The sequence below is a fragment of the Schistocerca cancellata genome, chromosome 1 (assembly GCF_023864275.1).
Source record: "Schistocerca cancellata isolate TAMUIC-IGC-003103 chromosome 1, iqSchCanc2.1, whole genome shotgun sequence".
Taxonomy (NCBI): Eukaryota; Metazoa; Arthropoda; class Insecta; order Orthoptera; family Acrididae; genus Schistocerca; species Schistocerca cancellata.
In genome coordinates, this window is record NC_064626.1 from 205,736,647 (window position 1) to 205,751,371 (window position 14,725).

The following is a 14,725-nucleotide window of genomic DNA, read 5'->3' on the forward strand; positions in this document are numbered from 1 at the left end:
CTAGGTAATGTAACAAAGTGTGTTTGTCTGCTTTGAAGGAGAATACAAGTTCTTCAATAAAGAACTAATATAAGGCATTTGAATTTCCAGGTGAGTGAGTTCAGCAAAATGGCAAAATGTCATGGCAGTGTTTTGATTACCCGTATACAGCTGTTGCCAGGTGTGAGCCAACACTTCCCCTTGCCCAAGGGCAGGTGGGAATGGAACTGCATTCAACTTCTGGCACAGAGAGTCAGGCTGCACCTCGCATGCCTTTCGGTTGGCTCTTGGCGGGGAGTACTCGCAGTGTTTTGTAGCCAGTATTGGATCCCGAGTAGAACTTGATTTGTAGCTGCAGCACCTACATAAACCAACTGAGAGACTATCTTGTTACTGTGCCAGAAGAATATGGGAGTGACACTCACAGAAAAGCCACATAATTTTGACGAACTCACTCGACCGGAGATCTTTATTGTAGTTCAGCTTGCTAAGAAAGACAATGACATCATGTTAATAAAGAAATTTAAATTGCTCGTGTTAGCATTTATTAGTTTTTTGAGAATATGTTAATGCAGTAATTGATGTTGTAAATCCTTACACATAATGTAATTGTGATCTCCAAATAATTGGCTTCAATTCTGCCACATAGGTGCTAGAAACACTGCTTGATGAAGCAGCTAGCGCAGCAGGCATTGCCAAGGTAGTGACACAAGAGGGGGGCCACAGTGAAGGCATTGGACCCATGCTTCCAGCAGCACCACCAGAGCCAGAGATCCGGCTATCCCCTGCAGACTGGCGTCGTATTGCATTGTCCTCGCAGAAGACTCCTGCTACGGTAGAAGAAGATGATGTGGTGTTTGTTAATGCCCCTCCACCTGAGATGGTTTGTATCTCCCACATCACTGGCTAAACTGAGTCTTATAAATGAAATACCATGTATGTTGGATGGCCTTTAACAGACAATTTCTTTGCTGATCTTTCTCTTTCTCTCTGTCTCTCAACACACACACACACACACACACACACACACACACACACACACACACACAGAGGGAGGGAGAGAGAGAGGGGGAGGGGGAGAGAGAGAGGGGGAGGGGGAGAGAGAGAGAGAGAGAGAGAGAGAGAGAGAGAGAGAGAGAGAGAGAGAGAGAAAGAGAGAGGGTGGGAGGGAGGGAGGGAGGGAGATTCATTGTGTTTTTTCGCTAAATTTACCTCATTTGAATCTTTGCTGGTGTCATTTTCTGTTGCAAAACTTCAATTTGCACTCAAGAATTGTCTTAACTAGTGCACCTAGTTCGTGTTACAGATGCACCCTTTGACACTTCATCATTAGAATTTCTTTGGATTCAGTGGCATCCTGCTTGTCATTTTAGTGTTAAGAATTGTTCTTTGAATCATTGTCAAAAACATTACAATACATGGTATATTTATGGCGTAGGGTTGTGGCGATCCCATCGCCCAGTGGGAAACCACTGCAGTCAGCCACCTGAGTATTGGCGGAAAACCATAGCATTTATAGGGTGTAGAGGAAATGTGTATCCTTCAACCATAAACAACTGGGCCCCTCTACGGTTCACAACCGTAGCTGTAACTCGGAGCTTGCTCCACAAAAGGTTTAACCCCTTTTGACAGTCAACCTTGGAAGGAAATCTCCACCGCTTGGCAACAGCCAGGAAAGACTGCATTCGGATATGGTGGGCAGTCATTTAAAAGATAACTTAGATGAGCCCGAGCATCTGAAATTACCCAAGACTGACAGCAGACCGAAACTTTGACTCAAGACAGGACAGATAAGTAACATAGCGACGCACAATATAAATTCTCTCATTCAGCCAGGTAAACTCAAAATTTTGACAGACAAAATGGATCGGCAGGGGATTCTGATAACCGGACTTTAAAAAATGAGAAACACGGATAAAGAACCAATGGAATCACAAGGATATAGAATTTACAACGGAATACCAATGGAAAGAGCAATGAAGCAATGCCTGCAATTTGGAACAGGATTCATGGTCAACCTCAAAGTGATAGATTCCATAATAGAATTCAAAGCACAATCTCGTGGGCTCTCAACATTAACTATAAAAGCAGCAAATAGAACATACACAAGATGCCCCAACTAATGACAAAAACAATAGAAAAGACCACAGAGAAGATGTGGATGGATTTTGGGAGCTTTTGGATCAGACAGCAATAAACACCAACAAAAATCACACCAAAATTATAATTGGGGACTTTAATGCCAAATTAGGAAGGGAAAAGAAGTACAGAGATGTAATAGGCAAATGGCCAGCACAATGAAGAACGAACCAGAATGGCATGAGACTGGTGGAATTCTGTAGAAACCATGACATGATCTCAAAATCAACATACTTCATGAGAAGCCCAAATAAACTTAAAACCTGGAAACACCCAGACTGGACAAAAGGAGAATGGCAGTTGGATCATGTTTGCATGGATAAGAACTACCACAAGAAAATCTACAATGTGAAAGTCCTGAGAGGAACTGACACCAGAGCAGATCATTACTTGATAAAAATAAAAATTAAGCTCACCCCACTGAGAAAGAAAAAAATCCCACCCAAAAAGAAAGAGAACCCATGACCCTCATAAATTGATAAATAACAAGGAATATGAAGAACAAACTAGGAATATAAAAATAACAGATGATCTGGATGAAGTAATTCCCCAATTGAAACAAATAGCTGAACAAGTAGCCCCAATAAATCCTAGGAAAAAACACCAGTGGTGGAATGACGAATGTGATAAAACTGTGGGAGATAGACACCACGTCTAGTTAAGGTATCAGAGTCAAAAACAGAAGAATGTTACTTGGAACAAAACAAAGAAACATGACTCAAAAAACATTCCCTACAATTGCTGTAAAGATCAACTTGAAAAGGAGCTAGGAGAATATCAAGGAGGATTTAGACCCTGGATAAGCTGTCCAGAACAGATCATCACATAAAATTAATAATGGATGCCTACAAAAGGAGACAGAAGCAACTAGTCATAACTTTTGTAGACTTCAAAAAAGCTTATTATTGCATCCACAGATCTTCTATGCTGGACATATTAAAAAATTTTGGACATCATCCCAAATTAATAAAAACGATAAAATTAACCCTTACGAACACCAAGTCCAAAGTAAAATATTGAGGAGAACTATCTGAGCCATTTACAATTAAAAAAAGAGTAAGACGAGATGGTCTATCACCACTGCTTTTCAACTGTGCTCTTGAATACTTGATGAGAGAATGGTATAAAGAGAATCCTAAAAACATAACAGTTGGAACCAAGAAATATGATAGAAACATATATGATATAAACCTAAATTGTTTAGGATTTGTAGTTGACTTGGCATTACTATCTAATAATGTACAAGAAGCTAGAAATCAAATAGTGAGCCTGCAAAATGTAGTGCAAAAAGTAGGACTCCAGATATCTTTCAAAAAGGCTGAGATGATGGTAACAGACCCGCTAGTAGCAGACCGCGTAACAGTAGACAACAGAAAAATTAAAATAATGAGGCAATCTAAATATTTTGGTGAGATTATAACACACAACTTGGATCGAAAACCTGCTTGGTAAGAAAGAACCAATAAAACGATAAAAGCTCAAAAACTAACATGGTCTAAATACAATAAGAAATGTCTATCAGTTGAAACAAAATTAAAACACTACAAGACGGTGGTTCAGCCAAAGGTAACATACACAAGCGAGACTGTTTTTAAAGTCACTCAGAGAAACAGAGTCGACAAAACACTAAAAGTAGAGAGAAGAATAGCTAGAACATGCATAAATAAAAAATACCAGAAGGAAGGACAGTGGCAGATAGTGTCGAGTGAAGAAGTGTACAGGGAACTGGAGCCCATCACAAATACTAAACGTAAAAAGAGGATTTTTTTTTTTTTTTTTTTGGCAACATAATGGGGACACCAGGAATCAGATTAACAAGAAAAATTATGCAGAAACTGTGGAATCTGAAGCAATAAGTAGGATGGATCAAGGAAATTGCATAGAGAAGAACTAGATATAACCTTGGGTGATCTGCAAAACAAGACAGAAAATCTCAAGAAACTGAAAGACAGGAAAATAAGATTTAAACCCAAATTAGACAAACGACACACAATGAAAAGAGTATTTACAGATGAGGAAAGGCAGGAAAGATCAGAACGAATGAAAGGGTACTGGGCAGTTAAGAAAGAATGAAATATGTGCTTACTGAAGAAGAGGATCAAGAAATGATCGATTTAAGTGGTCCAATGAGGCCATAAAAGCAAATTATAATAGCAACATGGTATATTTTTCTGTTTATAGCTTGTGTTTCTGAGTATTCCATCATTATCATCACTATCATTATCCTTTTCCAGACATTCGGCACATCTATACTTCTCTCTGCATTATGATCTTCAGTCATACTCATGTTGTTTTGCATGTTTTCTTATGTCGTTTGCCCATCTCCCATTGGATCAAACTCATAATATTTTTGTATCTCTTTGTAAGCCAGCAAACATCTTCCTTCAGCTGGGAAACATTCATTCATCTGTCTTCATGTTCTGCCGACCTCCATTTAATTTTCGTCAATCTCACGAGTATGTCTCCCACTGCTGTCTGCTGCCTGATCTGTTGGTTTGTTTTTGTATCTTTCATAGTACATTACCGGCCATTAAGATTGCTATACCACGATGAAATGCAGATGATAAACTGGTATTCATTGGACAAATATATTATACTAGAACTGACATGATTACATTTTCATGCAATTTGGGTGCATAGATCCTGAAAAATCAGTACCCAGAACAACCACCTCTGGCCGTAATAACGACCTTGATACGCCTGGGCATTGAGTCAAAACAGAGCTTGGATGGCATGTACAGGTGCAGCTGCCCATGCAGCTTCAACACAATGCCACAGTTCATCAAGAGTAGTGACTGGCGTATTGTGATGAGCCAGTTGCTCGGCCACCACTGACGAGATGTTTTAAATTGGTGAGAGATCTGGAGAATGTTCTAGCCAGGGCAGCAGTCGAACATTTTCTGTACCCAGAAAGGCCCGTATAGGACCTGCAACATGCGGTCGTGCATTATCCTGCTGAAATGTAGGGTTTTGTAGGGATCGAATGAAGGGTAGAGCCACGGGTCGTAACACATCTGAAATGTAATGTCCACTGTTCAAAATGCTGTCAATGCAAACAAGAGGTGATCGAGAAGCATAACCAATGGCACCCCATACCACCATGCCGGGTGATATGCCAGTATGGCGATGACGAATACACACTTCCAATGTGTGTTCACTGCGATGTTGCCAAACACGGATGCGACCATCATGATGCTGTAAACGAGTACACCATCGTAGGCGCTCCTGTCTGTGATGCAGTGTCAAGGGTAACCGCAGCCATGGTCTCCGAGCTGATAGTCCATGTTGCTGCATATGTTGTCGAACTGTTCGCTTGGATGGTTGTTGTCTGGCAAATGTCCCCATCTGTTGACTCAGGGATCGAGACGTGGCTGCACGATCAGTTACAGCCATGCGCATAAGATGCCTGTCATCTCGACAGCTAGGGATACGAGGCCGTTGGGGTCCAGTATGGCGTTCCGTATTACCCACCTAAACCTACCGATTCCATATTCTGCTACCAGTCATTGGATCTCGACCAACGCGAGCAGCAATGTCGCGATACAATAAACCGTAATCGCGATAGGCTACAATCCTACCTTTATCAAAGTCGGAAACGTGATGGTATCCATTTCTCCTCCTTACACGAGGCATCACAACAACGTTTCACCAGGCAACACCGGTCAACTGCTATTTGTGTATGAGAAATTGGTTGGAAACTTTCCTCATGTCAGCACGTTGTAGGTGTCGCCACTGGTGCCAACCTTGTATGAATGTTCTGAAAAGCTAATCATTTGCATATTACAGCATCTTCTCCCTGTCGGTTAAATTTCATGTCTGTAGCACGTCATCTACGTGGTGTAGCAATTTTAATGGCCAGTAGTGTAATTTTATGAAAAGGGAAGTTGCTACTCACCATATAGCGAAGATGCTGAGTCGCAAGTAGGCACAACAAAAAGACTGTAATAAATAAATCTTCTGGCCAGTAAGGACTACTTCAGAAATGGACGACAGACACACACAGAAACACTCAAGCAAACGCAGTTCACACACACACACACACACACAACTGCACTTTCAGCAAACTGAAACCACACTGTGAGCAGCACCAATGCATGATGGGAGTAGCGACTGAGTGGGGGTAAGGAGGAGGCTGGAGTGGGGAGGAGGAGGAGGAGGGATAGTAGGGTAGGGATAGTGAACAGTGAAGTGCTGCAGATTAGACAGTGGGCAGGGGAGAGAGGGGTTAGCAGAAAAGGAGAGAAGTTAGAAGATTGGGTGCAATGGGTATTGAGGGCGGTATCGTGCTGAAAAGGGAACAGGGAAGGGGTTGGGTTGATGAGGACAGTGACTAATGAAAGTTGAGGCCAGGAGGATTAGGGGATTGTAGGATGTCTTGCAGGGAAAGTTCCCTCCTGCACATTTCAGAAAAGCTTGTGTTGGTGGGAAGGATTCATATGGCACAGTCTGTGAAGCAGTCATTGAAATGAAGACTGTCATGTTTGGCAGCATTCTCAGCAACAAGGTGGTCCACTTGTTTCTTGGCCACAGTTTGTCAGTGGCCATTCATGCAGACAGGCAGCTTGTCGGTTGTTGTGCCCACATAGAATGCAGTACAGTGGTTGCAGCTTAGCTTGTAGATCACTTGACTGATTTCACAGGTAGCCCAGCCTTTAATGGGGTGGATGACGCCTGTGACCGGACTGGAGTAGGTGGTGGTGGGAGGATTTATGGAACAGGTCTTGCATCCAGGTCTGTTACAGGGATATGAGCTATGAGGTAAGGGGTTGGAAGCAGGGGTTGTGTACGGATGGACGAGTATGTTGTGTAGGTTCGATGGACGGTGGAATACCACTGTGGGAGTGGTGGTAGGAAGGACAGTGGGCAGGACATTTCTCATTTCAGGGCATGACGAGAGGTAGTCGAAACCATAACGGAGAATGTAATTCTGTTGTTCCAGTCCTGGCTAGTACTGAGTTATGAGGGGAATGCTCCTCTGTGGACGGACAGTGGGACACTGGGAGGTGGTGGGAGACTGGAAAGATAAGGTATGGGAGATTTGTTTTTGTACAAGGTTGGGAGGATAATTACGGTCTGTGAAGGCTTCAGTGAGACACTCTGTATAATTTGAGAGGGACCGCTCATCACTGTAGATGTGACGGCCACGAGAACTTTCCCTGCAAGACATCCTACAATCCCGTAACCATCCTGGCCTCAACTTTCATTAGTCACTGTTCTCACCAACCCAGCCCCTTCCCTGTTCCCTTTTCAGCACTATACAGCCCTCAATACCCATCGTACCCAATTTTCTAACTTCTCTCCTTTTCCGCTAACCCCCCTCTCCCCTGCCCACTGTCTAATCTGCAGCACTTCACTGTGCACCATCCCTACCCTACTATCCCTCCTACTCCCCACCCCAGCCTCCTCCTTACCCCCACCCAGCCGCTACTCCCATCATGCACTGGTGCTGATCGCAGTGTGGTTTCAGTTTGCTGAAAATGCAGTCGTGTGTGTGTGAATTACGTTTGCGTGAGTATTTCTGTATGTGTCTGTTGTCAGTTTTTGAAGAAGTTCTTACTGGCTGCAAGCTTTATTTGTGATTATCTTTTTGTTGTGCCTATCTGCGACTCAGCATCTTTGCTGTATGGTGAGTAGCAACTTTCCCTTTCATTAAATTATTATGAAAGATACAAAAACAAACCAACAGATCAGGCAGCAGACAGTAGTGGGAGACATACTCATAAGATTGATGATAATTAAATGGAGGTCGGCAGGACATGAAGACAGATGAATGAATGGTTCTCAGCTGAAGGAAGATGTTTGCTGGCTTCCAAAGAGTTACATTGCATCCTGGATTTTCCATTGTTTGGTTTCATAGTAATTTTCAACATATGTCTTCCTTTTCAGAGGTGTCAAAAGTTTAGATTCATTCAGGAATGTTTTATTTACATTTGTTCCATCTTCACTTTCTCAGTTTAGGAATATGGACACTACTACTTGCTTTGCTAAGAATTGTTCTGGTGCTACCTTTTTGTACTCCTTTTTCCACTATTATGATGAAGTCTAATAGAAGCTGTAGCACTGACATTCTTCTATACACTAATGTAGGGTGAATCAGTGCCTTGTTCGTCAAGGGTGGTTCTACCATTACATCTATGCCTATACACTGCATGCCACATGACAATGTGTGGTGGAAGGTACTTCTGGTATGATTATCTATTTCCCCATTTCCTGTTCCAGTTATGAATGATAGTTGGGAAGAAAAGCCTTCACTAAGTCTCCGTATGAGCTCTTAATTTCTCCAATTTTCTCATTGTGACTATTTCGTGGGATGTTTGCTGTAGGATTTAATGTATTGACTGTGTTTTTGAAATTTATGATCTTGAAATTTATCAATTAACTTCTCCATTATGTACAATGCTTCTCATGTAGCCCTGCCATTGTAGGTCAATGAGCATTTCTGTAACCGTCTTGCACTTATTAGACACATCCATGACAAAATATGCAATTGCTCTTTGCATCTTTTCTCTTTTTTGAATTAATCCTACTTAGCAAGGTTCCCAGACTGATAAGAAGTGCTTAAAATCACTTGACAAGACATTTTGTAGATCACTGTTTTTGTGGATGAATTGCACTTCTTAAGATTCTTCCCATACATCTCAGCCAAGTATCTGCTTTTTCTACAGCTATTTTTATGTGGTTATTTCCTTTATATTACTTTGTGTGATGATTTATCTTGAATAGTGTAATCAAACCATAATGGGTCTTTCGGGTTTTTGTGCAATACGTTAATTTATTGGCATTGAGGGTCGCCGCTCCATCTTCAGCCCACTTTCCTTTTTTCATACCCTTAACACTTTGGTGACAAAACCTGAGCGTAGCCTTTTTAAAATCTTTTAATTCCAGGCAAAATGGTAATTCATACCCATTGTTTCCTCTATAATTTCCTAACATTTCAAAATAAAACTCAGTCACCTCTTCCACAATTATTTTTATTTCACTTTTCTGGTTTCAACAGATTAATCTTTCGTCTTCAGAAGCCTATAAAATTTGGGATATTATAAATCATTAGTACTTTGCCATACATACACTTCTTATACTTCGTAAACTGTCTGGCCAAGTTCTAATTATTTATAATATCCCATATTTCTTAGGCTTCTGAAGATGACAGATTAATCTGTTGAAACCATAAGAGCGAAGTAAAAATAATTGTGCAGTTGACAACTGAATTTTATTCTGAAATATTTACTGTAGTTGCTAAGAAAATACCAGCTACAAATAAAATGATATTTAATTAAAACTTGCAAATGATTCATTGTGCTGTATTTATTTGTAGATCCAGCTTGGTCATTTGCTTGATTGAAATCCAGTGATTGTTGTATATGGTTGGTGATAGTTGCAAATGTTTGTACATCATAATGAGAATTCTGTGATAGTTGTATAGTTTTTCAATGTCTTGTTTGTCTTCTTTCTTAAGAAGTACAAATGTTGCAGCATAGTTCCAGTTTTAGGGAACAAGCTACTTTGAAAGTTACATATTTATTTTCCCCAAGTGGTAACCAGTTTTAATGAAACACTGTCATCGTCAGACACCTTTCCTTTCTTCGTGCTACAAATGGCTCAAGAGACCTCACCTGGCATTACTTCCAGAATTTCATTATTTTTATTAGTAACTATCTGTGTTTCTGATTTATCTCTTGACTTAGACAAACATGTAAAGAAATCTGGGAATGCTTGTACTATTTTCTCTGTGTTGTTTGTTGCTGTGCTGTCTGCCTTCTTAACTGGTAAAATGTTATATCCACTTAACATAAGTTTCCTTCATACTCTTATTGTTTTCAACCACTATTCTCCAGCATCTTTTTCGAAGATGTTTCTGAATAATTTTGTTCAATTCACCATGTTCTGTTAATATTAATTGTAACTCTCACTTTATCAGTAATAGCCACCATGTCCCATTTGAAATTATTTTTCATTTTCTTGTACGTCCTTCTTACCTGAAACATATTTTGCTAGTTACCATTTGCTAAATAACTGCCCCCGTTGTTTATGCTTGTATCATCGTCATTTTCGAAGGCGCTTAAAGTGTTGCTTAATTTAATCTAGTACAACTCCCATTTCTTCGAGACACCTACATTCTCAGATCCTACACTTGTGGAATCTATTTCTGTGTAGCCTTGTATCTGTTTCTGTTCTGCATCTAATGAGTCTATGACATCTGTCAGTTCAAAAGTGAATACTGGACATCACTTGAAATGTACTCCATATTGATAGTTTGATACAATCTGGTCAGGTTCATTTGTAATTTCAGGCTCATTCGTTGTTCCATTTGGACATAGCAAACCCCATTTTTAAATTGTTTTCTTTTTTGACACTCCCTTAAGAATAGGCACATTTTTCTTGTTTGCAAATTCAGATCATATCTGATTACAAAAGTACAAGACACACATTCCTTATTGCTTTGTTAATTGTAATGTTTATGCAGTTCAGAATGGAAATATCATACCTCCTTGTAGTTTGTTTAAATTGTGCTTTCTTGTCCTTGATTTTTTTAAAGTACATATATCTCCATTTTCTTCTCACTTCCCCTCCTCTTCCCTGCCCCAAAAGAAGTGTCATTGCTTTTCTTGTCCTCACAAAGCAGTTATAGTGTGGTTTTTTCTGAGAGACATAACAGTTTATACTGCCACTTTGATAGATATTACTTTTGAGGAAGGAAATTTTTTTGGTCCTGTTTATTTTGTACATCAGTAGAGCTTGCATGATGCTTTGTGCACCAGTCTAGCACATATTCAGCAAAAATGGACTGATTTGGTACATAATCTCACTGGCACACTAGCAAATAGACCTAATTACACTGTGAAGAATCAATAATTAAAAGTTAAAGTAACCATAAAGCATCTGATGATGGCAGCATGTTGCCAAAATGCACCATGCCAATAAATATTGGTAAATAAAAGTGACTATGGCAGAAAAATTATTTTATAAATTTAGTAACACATTTTTTCAGCATATTAAATGTGATGCTTCAGAGTAGCCACAACAGAAGTAATTAATTGGAAACAAATTACAGTACCACTTGCAATATTATTTTCTAACACCACAATCAATTTCCACTGCCAAAACCATTTTCAAGTGCTTATCTTACCTCAGCTGAGGACAGAAAACTGTTACTATATCCTAATTTTGATGTCTAAGAGTCTTGTCACAGTGTTGTTATAAGCTAGGTTTTCTTTGGTTGGAAGGATTGGTTATTGTGTCCCCACCAAAAAAATTTCAGCCCTCATTGACCAACACCTCCGTCCAGTTGCCCAAAATCTAGCCTCTCATCTCAAAGATGAGTTCCTTCACTGACTCCTTCACTGACTCTCCTCAACCCCATCCCTTTACCTCTTGTATTGCTAGTTGTCACTTTTGACACCACTTCCTCGTGCACCAGCATCCCTAGTGACCATGGTCTTGTTGCTACTGAACACTACCTTTCCCAATGTTGTTCACACTCCAGACCCCATATACCTTTTACTAACTTAATTCTAACTCACAACTGCTTCTCATTAGAAGGGAAGATATACAAACAAACCTGTGACCCCGTAGCACTCTTTTATGCCAACTTGTTTATGGATCATCAAGAGGGAACCTTCCTAGCCTCCCAAAACTCCAAACCCTTGCTCTGGTTCTTGTTCATTAATGATATCTTCATGATCTGGACTTTGGGCCAAGACATTCTATCCTCATTCCTTCATAACCTCAACACCTTCTCTACTATCTGCTTCACTTTGTCCTCAACCCAGTGTGCCACTTTCCTGGAAATTGACGTCCTCCTCTCTCATGACTCTATCCACAGCTCTGTCCATGTTAATTCCACCAACCACCAACAGTACGTGCATTTTGACAGCTGGCGTCCTGTCCTCTCCAAAAAATCCCTCCCATACATCCTGACCACCAGAGGGTGGCTGATCTGCAGTGATAGAAATTCCCTGTAGGCTGAATATCTCAGCAAGGTCTTAAAAAACAGGCACTATCCCCCAGACCCGGTCTGGAAACAGGTCTCCCATGTCATTTCCCCAATACCCCAATCCTCCCATCACTTCCAAAAACTAACTACTAGAGTGTGCCCCTTTCATCACCCAGTATCACCAAGGACTGGAACAATTGAATGACATCCTTTGCCAAGTCTTTGATTACCTTTCATCATGCCCTGAAATGAGGCATATCCTACCCAAGATCCTTCCCATCCCTCCTAATTTGGCATTCTGTCATCCACCCAACCTCCACAACATCCTAGTCTGTCTGTATGCTACTCCCAATCCCAGCCCCTTGCCACAGGGATCATATCCCAGTGGGAGACCAAAGTGCAAGACCTGCCCAATCCACTCACCGAGCTCTTCCTGTTCCAGTTGTCACAGGTCTGCCCAACCTCATCAGAGGCCAGGCCACCAGTGAAAGCAGGCATGTCATGTACCAACTCCACTGCAGTCATTGCACAGCTTTCTATATTGGCATGGCTGCCATCCAACTGTCCATCATGATGAGTGACCACTGCCAAACTGTGACCAGGTGCATGGTAGACCATCCTGTGGCAAAAAATGCACTTGGGCCATCTAGATCGTCCCTTCACCACAACTTTTCTGAATTGTATAGATTGGAGGTATCCTTACAACACATTCTCCACTTCCGAAATTGTTCCAGCCTCAACCAAAAGAAACCTACTATCCCACACCCTCCACTCAACAGTTTCTGCCCCCTCTGTCCTATCATTTCCTCCATATCCACGTTCCCTCACTGTCATTGTTTTCTGCCTTCTGCCAATGTATTCGCCCATCTTTCCTAGTTTTTCTCCTTTTCCAGCCACCCCTCCCCCCCCCCCCCCCCACCTCCCTTCTCAAGCTGTGCTGTGCCTGTCAGTCTCGTCTGGCCTCCATGTAGTCCCTGCACACTTAGCCAAACAGTGCTCTGCTCTCCCCTCCCACCTGTCTCCTGCTATCCCTCCTGCATCCCTGCCCAAATCCAGATTGCTGTTTCAAATTCCGGTTCAAGCTGTTGGAGATGGCAGTCATGCGTGTGTGAATGTGCTTGTTTGTGTGAATGCCTGTGTGTTTTCTTTTCTAAAGAATCATTTGGCCGAAAGCTAAATATGTAACAGTCTTTACATTGTGCTTGTGTCCAACACAGTGTGTCAAATTTACTGTGAGTAGCAATCTGTCCTTTCCCTAATATTGTCAAGTCAAAAGTTATAATTATTTTTGGTGATAAGTTCTGTTGTGTTTATATTAGTGCTTCCCCAAGGAAAAGAGTTACTGCCAATTGATGTTGTATTTTGAGTGCCATAAGTTTCTTTGGCCTTTTTACAGGTTGCTATAGAAGATTCTTCTGATGATGAATCACACACTGGAAAAACTGTTGGTTCTTCAGACAGTAAGGAGGAAAAGAAAGAAAATACGAGTGCAATATGTAAACCTGAGCCAGGCATAGACCGTACAACAGGTGAAGATTGTGAATCCCACACAAATTTGGAGGACAATACTAGTAATGAATTGCAACCAGAAGATCAAACAAATGTTTTGAATGTGAATGTGGATGCTGTGGCTGTAGGTGTATGTCAGAAACAAGCAAATAATTCTATCACACTGGATAATAAAGTAGGGTTGAAGTCTGTGGATCATGTAGAGCCAATAAAGGACATTTTGCATGATAAAGAACCTTCTGGATATTGTGAAACAGGGACAGACAAAGAGATGAGTAAAAATGTCTGTGAGCCCAAAAAAGCAGTGTCACAGTCAGTGTTTTTAAATACAGAGAATTCAGAGGCAACTGACAGTACAATTACTAATTTGGAAGATTCTGCCATTCGAAAAGCTCAAAATACTACACCAATGGAACGTACCAGACATTCTTCAGAATCTTGCTCAACAATGCCTGCACATCCTCGTACACGTTCAGCTTCCCTTCAGTCTCCACCACCGTTTCCTACAACAACAGAGCCTCGTGTCCAAAGTGACTCTGTTGATACTTTAAAACGAAATGTCATGCGAAAACTCTTAAGTATGGGTGCTGCCAGTGTGCGAGATATAGTCGACAATCCGACACAATCACGCCGTGTACAGCATGCTTTATGCCATCTCGTAAATGAGCATCGTACGGCATGGACACGGCACATGCGGCGGTTGGCAGAGGCACGGTTCAGGCGTGACTGCAGTAGTACAGTGCAGTCCATGGAACCCACTGCACCACCAGATTTGGAAGCAGATGCTGATGCTGCTGTGGATCTTGCAAGTTTGCCTTCTGAGCTGATTGAAAGACTTGGTGATCTGCTACAGCTTGATGGACTCGGAGCAAGTACAGAAGGCATGGATCGTGAGATTAGTGATGATGGCCTTGAAGAACTGCAGGAACTTCAAGAGGCTTTGTGTAGACAGGCTAATCTGGAATGCGTACCTGAAAAAGATTTGTCAGATCTTCTTCCTGAAATGAAACAAGGTATGCTTTTTTGTTGTCTCAATTTTCATTCTAAAATTGCTTCATCTTTTTCATAAGTTGTATAGTTAGGTAAATTTGACACATTTGTGTGTCAGAATTAGTTATAACATTTTCATGGAGATACTGAACAGTTATTGCATGTTGTTTTATG

The 14,725-nt window shown here is 41.1% G+C and overlaps 1 protein-coding gene across 1 annotated transcript in view; it reads left to right on the plus strand.

The window, feature by feature from the left end:
• Window positions 1-721: 721 nt before the first annotated feature.
• LOC126164190 (uncharacterized) overlaps window positions 722-14,725 on the plus strand; it is a 153,520-nt gene continuing 139,516 nt past the window's right edge. Inside the window, exons 1-2 of the mRNA XM_049920223.1 lie at window positions 722-862; window positions 13,449-14,574. Coding sequence (XP_049776180.1) covers window positions 722-862; window positions 13,449-14,574 — 1,267 coding nt within the window. The remainder of the gene's footprint in view (window positions 863-13,448; window positions 14,575-14,725) is intronic.